At 43.7% G+C, this 12,950-nt stretch overlaps 1 protein-coding gene across 1 annotated transcript in view; it reads left to right on the top strand.

The window, feature by feature from the left end:
- The window catches only part of LOC134408349 (IgGFc-binding protein-like), a 42,198-nt gene extending 29,618 nt beyond the window's left edge, over nt 1-12,580 (top strand). The window contains exons 14-19 of the mRNA XM_063140603.1: nt 1,307-1,887; nt 3,055-3,625; nt 5,991-6,190; nt 6,790-7,170; nt 10,039-10,325; nt 12,375-12,580. Coding sequence (XP_062996673.1) covers nt 1,307-1,887; nt 3,055-3,625; nt 5,991-6,190; nt 6,790-7,170; nt 10,039-10,325; nt 12,375-12,384 — 2,030 coding nt within the window. The 3' untranslated portion in view covers nt 12,385-12,580. The remainder of the gene's footprint in view (nt 1-1,306; nt 1,888-3,054; nt 3,626-5,990; nt 6,191-6,789; nt 7,171-10,038; nt 10,326-12,374) is intronic.
- Nucleotides 12,581-12,950: the final 370 nt, after the last annotated feature.

The following is a 12,950-nucleotide window of genomic DNA, read 5'->3' as shown; positions in this document are numbered from 1 at the left end:
TATATACAGGTCATTAAAAACTACCACCACCTCAACAAATAGACCTGAATTTAAAATGCATAGAACGAATCTGAAATTCAGATTTGTTTTCAATGTTACAATATCCTCATTCAAATTCAGTTTGAACATTTAAGGGTGCAATCTATGAATAGTTAGACAGAAAAAAAATCCTACAACTCCCAGCATTCCCTGGCCAGCATGTCAAAACATGTCCAAACAAGCATAAGATTGCAACTTTGTGAGAAATCTCCAATTAATTTCACCTCGAGAACTCATGTAACTGGGTTCAGGTATATTCATTATTAAATCTTGAGCATAGTGGTGGGAACAGCACAGTCTTGGTCCATCCATTCCTTGCAAATAATGCTCCATCTCTTAAAACTCGGTTTTGTATGTATTCAGCAATTTCAAGGCGCATAGGACAAAGCTAGGAAGATTCTTCACACTGAGATGCTTCCACTTTTTTTTTTATTTATTTAAGGATTTTTATGCCACCCTTCAGCCAAAAAAGGCTCTCACGGCGGCTTACAAAAGTATTTCTTGACAGTCCCTGCCCACAGGCTTACAATCTAAAAGACATGACACAAAAGGAAAGGGGATTGGGAGGGAGGCCGAGGGGGGAAAGGAAAGCAAATTCAGGCACTACAATCTTATTTGGAAAGTTCAGCAGTTACAGGTGACAGCAGGAGGGAGGGGGCTCTCAGCTGGAGCTGGACCCAGGCACGGTGGAGAGGTGCCTGGCTGCTGCTTCCTCCCTCACTGGTGGCCTCTGCAGAGACAGTTGACAGCAGGAGGGAGGGGGCTCTCAGCTGGAGCTGGACCCAGGCACGGTGGAGAGGTGCCTGGCTGCTGCTTCCTCCCTCACTGGTGGCCTCTGCAGAGACAGTTGGTAGCAGGAGGGAGGGGGCTCTCAGCTGGAGCTGGACCCAGGCACGGTGGAGAGGTGCCTGGCTGCTGCTTCCTCCCTCACTGGTGGCCTCTGCAGAGACAGTTGACAGCAGGAGGGAGGGGGCTCTCAGCTGGAGCTGGACCCAGGCACGGTGGAGAGGCGCCTGGCTGCTGCTTCCTCCCTCCTTTCTAACATCTAACTTGTAAAATAAGTTAGATGTTAGAAAGCTACTCTTTAGTCAGATGATAGGTTTGGGTAACATCTAATTTAACCAGTAGATGTCACTCCAGAAACAGAATCAGCAACAGAGCGATGCTGACCTATTCCACTCCTCATGCCCAAAGAACCATCTTTCCTCCAAAATAATATCATTGTTAGCTTGAAATTCTCCACATTCTGTTTTGTCCTTTCTTCCAGGCCCTGCCTGCTCACTTAACTCTCACTATGAGCTCTGTGGAAATGGCTGCCCTGTCACTTGCCACGGTCTCTCTGCTCCAAAGGGCTGTAAGGCATCATGCAAAGAAGGATGCTATTGCAACGTTGGGTTTGTCCTGAGTGGGGACCAGTGTGTTCCTCTCGGTGACTGTGGCTGTGTGTACCAGGGCAAGTACTATAAGAAAGGAGAGGATTTCTACCCCAGTTCCTCCTGCCAGGAACGATGCCAATGCACTGACAATGGAATTGTTGAATGCCAGAAAACCTCTTGTGGGCCCCATGAGGAATGCAAAGTGGAGAATGGTGTCCAAGGCTGCCATCCTGTGGGCTCTGGCAAATGCAGTGTGGCTGCGGGATCCCACTACTTGACTTTTGATGGACGGGACTATGACTTCCATGGTACCTGCATTTATACTTTAGCTAAAGTTGATGGAAAGGGTTCTTCTCGGCCAGCAAACTTCTCTGTTCTAGTGGAGAATGAGGGATCCCTGACAAAGATGGTTGTGGTTTCTTCTCATGGATATACTGTTGTCATTGAGAAGGCAATGAAGTGGCAGGTCAAGGTAAGTCCTACTGTGAATTCAGTCTTTAAATAAGATGCTGATGAATTTCACCCAAACTTCTTATAATTGCAAGAGCCCTTGGGAGTACTCTGTGCTATATCTAGGGATTTCAAAGATATCTGTCTGGAGGTCACCAAGCTTTCATTGGACTTTCATTCATTTCTCAACTTCGTCTGCATCGAGTTGGTCCACTTGTAGATTTTTGAAGTAGGGATAAGTTGCCTAAATAGCATTTTTCAGAAATTACACAAATAGCAGCCACAATTTGTGCAAACTGCTATTTATGCACTTTAAAAAAAAATGTAGAAGATCCCAGATTTGGGGAAGAAACCCACAGTTTGGCTCACAAATGCAAGCTAAATTGGAGGAAATGTGGAAATCCTGCAAGCCCTAAAAGGGCAGGATTACCCAATGATGGACATCCCTAGCCATATCCCTAGCCATATCACATTATTGGCCCTGGTTAGGCCTCATCTAGAGTGTTACATCCAGTCCTGGGCTCCACAATTCAAGAAGGACGCAGACAAGCTGGAGCGTGTTCAGAGGACGGCAAGCAGGACGATCAGGGGTCTGGAAACAAAGCCCTATGAAGAGAGACTGAAAGAACTGGGCATGTTTAGCCTGGAGAAGAGAAGATGGAGGGGAGACATGATAGCACTCTTCAAAGACTTAAAAGGTTGTCACACAGAGGAGGGCCAGGATCTCTTCTCGATCTTCCCAGAGTGCAGGACACGGAATAACGGGCTCAAGTTACAGGAAGCCAGATTCCGGCTGGACATCAGGAAAAACTTCCTGACTGTTAGAGCAGTACGACAATGGAATCGGTGACCTAGGGAGGTTGTGGGCTCTCCCACACTAGAGGCCTTCAAGAGGCAGCTGGACAACCATCTGTCCGGGATGCTTTAGGGTGGATTCCTGCATTGAGCGGGGGGTTGGACTTGATGGCCTTATAGGCTCCTTCCAACTCTACTATTCTATGATTCTATGATTAGGAAGTGCCACAGGGTGATGTAGAAAAAGAAGTAGGGGGTGGGGGATTTCCTACTCCCTTTCTCCCTGCTATCCCTGCTGAATCACTGAATCTGTGATTGTGGGCAGTTGCCTATGTTTTGTACATATATCATGTAATCATAGTTTCTGCAGTCACATTCTTTGTTGTTAATATAGGTGGATGGAGAGTTATATACATTGCCAATGAGTACGGATGATGGAAAACTCTGGGCCAACCAAGAAGGGAACAATATCATTGTCCAGTCTGACCTTGGCTTCAAAGTCCTTTATGATTTATTCTCTTATGTCCTTGTGGCTGTGCCCAGTACCTATCAGGGGCAAGTCAGTGGCCTATGTGGTAATTTCAATAATAACAAAATGGATGACTTCACTCTGCCCAGTGGGAAAACCACCCAGAATGTGGATGAGTTTGGAGCCTCTTGGAAGGTTCCCATTTATGGTCCCAATTGTTCTGATGGGTGTGGTGAGGAATGCCCCATCTGTGATTCATCCAAGACAGCACCCTACAGGCCTGAAAGTTCCTGTGGAATGATCCAAGCGAAATCAGGCCCGTTCAAAAACTGTCACTCCTTAGTGGATCCTACTGAATACTTCAACTATTGTCTCTATGATATGTGTGTGTCCAACGGTGCAGGAGAGACCCTCTGTCGGAGCATTCAGGCATATGTAGCTTTGTGCCAAGCTGCTGGAGTTACAATCGAGCCCTGGAGAACAAACACCTTCTGCCGTAAGTTTGCACACAAATCTACAGTTCCATGTCTACTCCTTTCTTTCCCCTGCCGCAGGGATACTTCAGATAACCAATGTGTTATACGAGATCAACAGAAGTGATTTATATCAACCCTGCCCTTCTAATGCATGTGCACCATTCAGTGTGGCTTAAATAATTAAAATACAGTATCACAATAAAACAACACAACCAAATAAAATAGGGCTGTGCACAGCCCTCCCCCCTTCCCCCAGTTTGACTCAGAGGCCAATTCAGAGCTTCCAAATCAGCCCTGATTCAACTCTGTGTGCCTCAGCATCGCCCCGGACCCCTTTGGATTTACTTCCAAATCTGAAGTAGGGTGAGTGTTGCGGTTTCCTAGGTGGTCATGGGCTCCCAGGAAAGCCGGGTGTGAGGCCGACCCAGAGTCCAAAGGACTCCCTGCCTGCCTGCCATTTCCAGACACCTTAGTTTACAACATTAGATGTATGGCAGGCCAGACAGAGAAGGTCTCCTGGAGGATGGATGGCTCGCCTGCATGCACAAAGGCTTCAGGTAAGTCCTATGGGCAGGTGAGAGGGGAAAGGGCAGTGTCTGGCCATTTGGATGAATTGGCCCAAAGCGCTTTTTCTGCTTTGGGCTGAGGTGATCTAATACAGTTCTGAACCAGATTCAGGCCGAGGTAGACTGAATCGGCACACTTTGACTCAGATTTGGGGTTTGGGACCAACCCAAAGCACACCTCTAAAATAAAAATAATATTAAAATACATTGGGCATAACAGATTAAAAAGCACCTCTTCAAATGTAAGCTGTGTGTGTGTGTGTGTGTGTGTGTGTGTGTGTGTGTGTGTGTGTGTGTGTGTGTGTGACAGCCAGCTGGGCTTCATGGGGCATGTCATTGTTCCGTAGTTTTGGTGTGGCCATGGAGAAGGCCTTATATCTTGCCATATCCAGCCTTGCTTCCACTACAGGCAGGGCACCCCACCAGTTGTTACAGGAGGATGTAGTCCTTTAGATAACCTGAATCCAAGCCAACCAGGACTTTAAAGAACATTATCAACCCTTTGATTTGTGCCCAGAAATAAATCAGCAACTAGCGTAGCTGCTGCAGGTTATCTATGTGTAACATAATCATTAGGACAAGGGTCCACTAGTATTCTCCCTGCTACATTCCGGACAAAGTAAAGTTTCCAAAGGTAACCATTTACGTGCAATGTAGGCGATGCAGTGAGAGGAAGTTGACGTCATAAGTGAGAAGGCAGTGGGCAGTTTGATACAGTCATTCCTCGTTTTGACACCATTTCTATTGCTGAATTGTTGGTGTTCCATGATGCTATTAATGCAGATTTTTGAATGGCACCTGGATGTGGAATCCAGAGAACATGAGCTTTTCTTTTCCTTTCCTTTTTTTAAATAGAAAAAGCACATTTCTAGTACTGCTATTTCTGCAGATATGCATAAACATCCATTGACAATGTTGGCAAGTACTCCAAGCATTTCAATGGTGCAGCAGCATTGCCCTACAAGAATCTCTGTCCTCCTCCTCCTCTTCACTGAAGGTCAAATACCCTACAGTCCCCTTTTATCTGTAACTTCCCTCTTGCTAAGAGATTGTTCATGGTTAAGAACAAGGGGGAAAATTGTAGCCAGCAATTCAAATATCCAGTTCAAAATACAATAATCAGGTTGAGCAATTTTATGCAAAAAATAAAATAATAATCCACTTTTATATATATGAATCATATTGTCTCTTCTAGAAAGTGCATTTGAGGGACTTTGGTACAGAACAGAGGGCTGACATGCCCTCAATGTAATTAGAGCATACAGGGAAACCAGCACTCTGTCTTATTATAATAGTTAAATTGACCCATATGAGGGTGTCGTCACAATTTCTGAAAATAGAATATGTATTTTACTGAATTTACTGAATTTCTTTTTGAATATATATATATATTTAATTTTGAATATCACAAACACAACATCTTTACACGACATATAATACATATGAACAAAGGTACGCACAAAACAACTACACTTACAGTAAAATACATTTTTTTAAAAAAATTAAGGATAAGGTTAAAGTATATTTTTGGCCCTCTTCATGCCAGAAATGCTAACTAACTTCTTAATTACTATTGATATTTCAATCAAATTCAATCCTTTTTTATGACTTATCTGGATCTCATACATTGGATTCACAGAATCATACATTATTTCTCTCTAATTCTAATTTACTGAATTTCTTCACATATACCATATACTCTGATGAAAATGGGTGATTCCCCCTCCCAGAAGAATGTCTACCTAGCTAGTACTCCATATATACTTGCCTGCTTCAGCCTATTTTTATTGGTCTTCTCTCTTTCTTGCTCTCTCTTCAGCCCTCACCTGCCCCCCCAATAGCCATTATGAGTTGTGTACAAGGACTTGTGATTTCACCTGCACCAGCTTGTCCACCTCAGGGCAATGCACAAAAAAATGTTTTGAAGGCTGCCAGTGTGACAGCGGCTATCTGTTTGATGGCGACAGATGTGTGGCAATGGAGGACTGTGGCTGTGTACATGACGGGCGATACATCAAGGTAAATGCAGCAATCATTAAGTTGTTGTGTACGTAGATGTGTGCATGGTTTAAGTAAGCCTGGAAGAGGTGGATCATTCCTCCTCTCTCCTAATGCAGGCCTTGATGAGGAGAAATACAATGTGCTTCCTCTGTCATTGTGCACTGGGATTCTTCAGGAGTGAGTGTTTATTTCTTGTGTTTGGAAGTAATATACAAATGTGTTTGGGAAGTTATGATAGTGTCTTGTGTGTTGCCTGCAGAGCAGAATGGGGAATTGCAAGCCATGCAGGTAAGCTCACCATTAGCAATGGGAGAAGGGACGATGTTCAAGTTCATCAAAGTTCTCTTCTTTGAGAAGTTTATTCTGTAAATGGGGTACCACCACTGAGAAGGCCCTCTCTCTTGTTGCCACCCACCTAGTTCTCATATATATATATATATATATATATATATATATATATATATATTAAATAAGATTTTTTTAAAAAAAAATATTGTACTGCAGCTAGAGGAGATTGGAGGATATGTTTGTGTACATGCTCCTTGTTTCACTGTCAGTTCACAAAATTTTGGATTTTAATTTGTAGTGTTTCTCCCTTTTTGGTGTAAATGTTGCAGGCTGGAGAAAGTGTTGTCTTAGAAGGCTGTCTGGAGAACTGTACTTGTCACATGTCAAGCCGGCTAATCTGTGAGGAAACCAGCTGCCAGATAGGAGACATATGCACCGTTCATGATGGTGTGCGTGGTTGCATGGGACCGAAGGGCGAGTGCATAGTCACCCCTGGGGCACGGCTGACCTCCTTTGATGGTGTCTCCGGGGAAATCCTCTACAAAGGGGTGTATGAGGTGGCTTCCCTTTGCAACGAAAGTGACCCCCTTTGGTTCAGGATCATAGCAGTTGTCCAGGAATGCAAGGAATGGGATTTGGCAGCAGTGTCAACAATACATGTATTTTTCCGAGGAGTTTTCATCACTGTGAAAAAGAGCAAGGAGACATGGGTAAGTACCGAAATCAAGATGGGATGGATCAAATAGGATGGACTGCATAGTTTAAAGGAGGAACATGTGACCCCATTCTAAAATCGCCACTCCAGATCAAAATGAAAACTTAAAAGTCAGGGCCCACGCAGAAGTGGAAGAGGTCTACTCTGCCACCTTTGTGTTCCCTATTACCCAGATGATGGCTGCTCAGCTGGGTAGTGGGGGGAAGTGGGCAAGGCACCCCATAGCTCTGTGGGCCACACAGAGAACACCCTGTGTGTGTTTTCCCATATGTGATCTAAAAGTTATGAAAGGTGGACAATTTAAGGATGAGGGACAAAGATCTGAGGCCCAGCTATCAACAAGTAAGCAGTGATGGTCCAAGCCAACGTTGTATGGCAGGAAAGGGCAGGTAAAGCAAAGCTGGAAAGGACTTTAGGCTTCATCCCACGTACCTGTTTCCCTCGAATTATCCCCTACAGTGCAAAGCTGTCGTTGTTGTTGTTGTTGCTAGCTAAATCACACCCTGGGCGGTAGTGCTCCTTCAGATCCTTTGCATACCAGGAAAAGGGTTTAAGGGGGGAAATGTAAAAAAATCATAAAAAAATCAACGGATGACCCAATCCGATTCAAATTTGGTATGCTTAAAGCTCTCCTTAATATTTATTACTGTGCCAATTTTGATGACTTTATCATTAAAACTTATGCAGATGTAAGCATTTGTTTAATTCGAAGCTTAAACGTATCAAATCCTGCTCCTGCACCCCCAGTGGCCGCTCAGAGAACAACAAATGATTCGCTCCTAAAGAGGTATCAAAATAGGATGGGTCTTTTGGCTTTATAGCAGAATTAAAGCAGGATGCATGGGAGTGCTTCACAGTCAAAGCAGATTATAAACTGGAAAACTTCAGAGTCCTTTGCATGTAATTTGCAGTGATTGCACAGTATAACGCTGGTGTGATAAAGCTCTTTGTACAATCACCTTAAAGATGGAAGCAGGGAGAGGCTCAAGGGGACCCTGGCATTCTAGTGAGCCCCATCAGCAGGCCCTGCAATGTCTACTTGGCAGTGGAGCAGCACCGAGCAGCTGAGTCTAGCCACAAGTTCCTGCAGTGCCCCAAAGACAAACTTTAGGGTGGATTCCTGCATTGAGCAGGGGGTTGGACTCGATGGCCTTGTAGGCCCATTCCAACTCTGCTATTCTATGATTCTATGATTCTAGGTGAGGGTATTGTGGGAAAATTAAATGGGGGCTAGACTGGAGTGGCAGAGCAGGAAGAAGAACAAAATTGGCAGGCAGGGCAAGCATCAGTGGTGGGCCCTGGCAGTTGCCCATGGATGCCAGGTGCAGATGATGCTGGCCCTGGATGGAGGCCAGAGAGGAACGGAAGTATTATGAAACTATTGCAAGACTGTAGAATACTTGGGAGCTTTCATCTGGGTGTGCCTTGCACTGAGTCAGTTCATCTGGAGGTCTGCCTTTTTCTGCTGACTCATTCAGGCTTCAAGTAGCCCCACAGGGTAATGAGATACTCTGCCTATCTATGGGGATGAAGGGTTGATGATCAGGGAAGAAGCTTATCCCAGGTAGAAAAAGAAGCATGGCAGGAAGACGGAAGTCAGAGCAAGTAACAAAGGGTACTAAAGGGCCATCTAGAGAGCTTTGTGAACCTCCCAGAGAGTTTTGGCTATCAGGTGGTATAGAAATGTAATAAGTAAATAAATAAGGACATGAGATGAAGTTTGCATCAGGCAGAAGTAGTAAGTATTAGCAGCCTCTCATACAGCAAAGTTGCATTTTATAACTCCTTTACTACTGCAACAACAACAGACTACAAGGAACATCGACTAGCTTGATTTAAACTCAAAAACAGGAACAGGAAGTTTGAGAAGATGCTTAGAACTGTAAGAAAAAGAAAACAAACGAACAAGGTCAAACTAACAAGATAGGTTACAGCGCCATCTACTGTTGGAACAGAACAACTAAAGGCTTAACGTTGAAGCTACAGTCCAAATGTTGAAGTGGACCAATTCATAATGCATTCCTCTGTCTCTATTCACACATTCTCATCTCTCTAACAGTATGGAGGGAGGAGAAGAGCTACTCACCCATTCATTAGTCTCTCATAGAGATGGACTAATAGCAGTGTCGTTTTTGCCCGACATCTGCTAGTGAGTTACCCCGTGTCCAACCTTAGAGGCTTCATTCTTAGGACCTGTTCACACAACACACTAAGCCATGGTTAGGCTGCTGACCCCTTTGCAGCAAATGGTTATGTAGCCACCATAGTTAGGAATGGTTTACACAACACACTAAGGGCTCATCTACACCAAGCAGGATATTCCACTATGAAAGTGGTATATAAAAGGCAGGAGCCACACTACTGCTTTATAGTGATATTGAGGTGCACTGCAAGATCTACATTACTGCTTTATAGTGGTAATGAAGTGTATTGACAACTGTTGGGGCCCATGACACATCTACACCAAGCAGGATACAACACTATGAAAGTGGTATGAAAGCAGTATATGGTATGTTTCATGGGTTACAACAGTCAGTGCACTTCAGTACCACTATAAAGCAGTAGGGTGGCTCTGCCTTTTATATACTGCTTTCATACCACTTTCATAGTGGAATATCTGTTTGGTGTAGATGAGCCCTAAGTTAAGATTCACATGACACGCTAAGCCATAATGTTTGGTTTAAAATGCTTAACCGCCATGGCTTTGTCTGCCATCTGAACAGGGTCTTAGAGTAGTTTTGAATATGATGAAGCAGTATGGGGGTTCAGGAAGCAAAAGTACTCAAAGAAGAGTCAAAACCTTTGATATATGAAAGCTGTCTTCTTCTTTTCCTTTATGCAACACTAACCCTCTGCTTTTCAGGTAAATGGGCACCTGGTGCCACTCCCAGTAAAGGCCTCTCAAGATGTGTCAGTAAGCCTCTCTAAGGATGGGATCGTGATTGAGTTGGCCTCTGAAATAGAAGTTCTCCTCCGACCCTGTGGGGAAGTGCTGGTTCAAGTCAGTGACAGGTTGGCAGGAGAACTGTGTGCCTCCTGTGGGAACTTCAATGGAAATAGTGCCGATGACCTGGAGCTGCCTGACGGAAAGGTAGCAGGAAACATTGCTGAGGTCATTGATGCCTGGAAGGCCATGGATTTCTCTGGCTGGTGAGTGGTGCTATTGGTGGTCTTTGTCTAAGAAGGATGTAGGATAAACCTGGCACTCTAATTGCTGCATACAGAAAGCAAGTAGTAGGCAGAAGTAGGCAGCAGGCAGAAGTAGTAGGCAGCAGGCAGAAGTCTCTTAAAGCAGAAGTAATGGATGAATAAATTCAGATAGTGTAATACCCATCAACTGAGCCTATATGATAATAGTATTGCATGACCATCCACAGGCTATTGGGTTAGATAGGCCTTGGTCTGATCCATCATTGCTCTTCTTAAAATCTTAAATAAAATTGTAAATGGGGAAATATTGGGAAAATAAACAAGCTTACTATAACTTTTCTCTCTAGTGATGCTTCAAAGTCAGATGATCCACTGTGGCCTCCTACCTATTCTGCTCGCCATTGGTAGCAAGCAACTATTCACCATTATACTCCAGAGCAATGTTTGCCGATGTAGAATATTCCATGAACAAACAGGAGGATCCCAGGGGAGTAATGAATAGAACTGTGTTCAAGTTGGTTTTTTGGTGATTCTTAATCTGTATTATCTGGGATGTATGTATCCCCAAAAACTCAACATATGCAACATATCATTCACATTGTACGTATGCAAAAAAAAAATCATTTACAGGACATAAATGCAAGTAAGCACATGTATACAATATCTTGAAATTCAAGAACATAAATCCACATTTATCTAACACACACAACTACATTTATCTAACACCCACATCTACATGTGTTTACTTGCGTTTATGTCCTGTAAATGAGTCTGTGCTTAATGAGGCGTAAGAGATATTTCGCCCCAAGTTTTAATCTCATTATATGAGCCTTGTATCTGTGTAAGGGTTATCATACTTTAATGCACATTGACCATTCATATCATTGTTTGTATAACATATTGTACAATGTGAACAATTTGTTGCACATGTTGAGTTTTTGGGGATACATACATCCCAAATAATACTGATTAAGAATCACCAAAAACCCAACTTGTACACAGTTCTGTTCATTACTCCCCTGGGGTCCTCCTATTTGTTCCTGTTTTCACAGTGAGGGTTCCTCTCTTTTGTGCAACATGTAGAATATTCCATAGCATCACATTTCCTGCAGTACATCCCCCATCAAGTGTACTATGCCAAATAAAGTTATATTTTTTCCTCTGAGAATCAATATATCCTTTCCATAGGAATGCACGAGAACTCAATTTTTGCTCACAAAACCATATGAACATGCTCTGTTCAAAGCTCTGAACATCAATGTGAGCACAAGCACATCCTCGCTAGAAATAGTTGTTCATTGTCCAACATGTCTTCTCGTTCATCTCATTTCTGATTCCCAGTTTGATTGGCATACATTTACTAATTTGCACAATTCGCCTCCATGGATTCAATCAGCCCTACTTTAGTCTATGGTAGGGTGACCATATGAAAAGGAGGACAGGGCTCCTGTATCTTTAACAGTTGCATTGAAAAGGGAATTTCAGCAGCTGTCATTTGTATATATGGAGAACCTGGTGAAATTCCCTCTTCATCACAACAGTTAAAGGTGCAGGAGCTATACTAGAGTGACCATATTTAAAAGAGAGCAGGGCTCCTGCAGCTTTAATTGTTGTGATGAAGAGGACATTTCACCAGGTTCTCCATATATACAAATGGCACCTGCTGAAATTCTCTTTTCTATGCAACTTTTAAAGATACAGAAGCCCTGTCCTCCTTTTCATATGGTCACCCTAGTCTATGGAGGAAAGATGTGCAAAAATTTGGGGAAACTTGCACAAATCTCCCATTCAATCAGTGCTCCATTTGCACAAGGTTCCCATTCACACAGAGCGAACAACAATTGCAAATGCAAATAGGAATCAGGCAAGAAATGGGTGGCAAAAAGAATGCTTGGAGAATTCTGGCCATCTTGGAGAGAAAAATGCATGTAAGGAGAGCCAGTATGTTTGAAATGAAACTGGGTACGGAGGCCTGGGGAAGTTTTGGGAAGATTCTCACTGAGGCATGAATAACCTCACTATTTGCTTCTTCACTCTCTTCTCTTCCAGTGATGTCTAAAAGCCATCTGAGCCACAATGGATCTCGCCCTACGCTCCTCACCATTAGTAGCAACTATTCACACATAGGTTCCAGAGAAAAACTCTTCCATGTAGAGTATTCTCTGGGGTCACATTTCATGCAGCTCAGCCTCTTATCAAATGAACTCTGGCTGCCAAATATAATTATGCTGTTTTCTCCTAAGTGTCAATAAATCTTTTTGGAAAAATTGCTCTCGAGTGACATCATTTTGTCTACACGATTTTGGCTCTGTGGATATGCAGTGAAAGAGAGAGGCTCGTCTAGTGGCAGATAGAGTGCTGAACTTTGATTGGGCCCCAGTCTGTGCTCAGTGTCATGCCTCCAAAGGGGGATTCCTTCTCAGAGAAGAAGCTGGAACCCCCGAGACCCAGGGCACCCTAGATCAGGTACCATCATCAGACCAGCTGGATCCTGGGACCTTGGGGGTAATGTTTGTGGGTCCATCACTGTCAGGAGGAGGGTATTCTGCATGTGAAGCAGCGGCTGATCAACCCCCTGGTCCTCAAGCAATAAACCAGTAGGACACCTGTGAGAAAGTGTGCCTG

The sequence above is a fragment of the Elgaria multicarinata genome, chromosome 13 (genome assembly GCF_023053635.1).
Source record: "Elgaria multicarinata webbii isolate HBS135686 ecotype San Diego chromosome 13, rElgMul1.1.pri, whole genome shotgun sequence".
In the NCBI taxonomy this organism is placed as follows: domain Eukaryota; kingdom Metazoa; phylum Chordata; class Lepidosauria; order Squamata; family Anguidae; genus Elgaria; species Elgaria multicarinata.
This window is presented reverse-complemented; position numbering and strand designations above follow the sequence as displayed.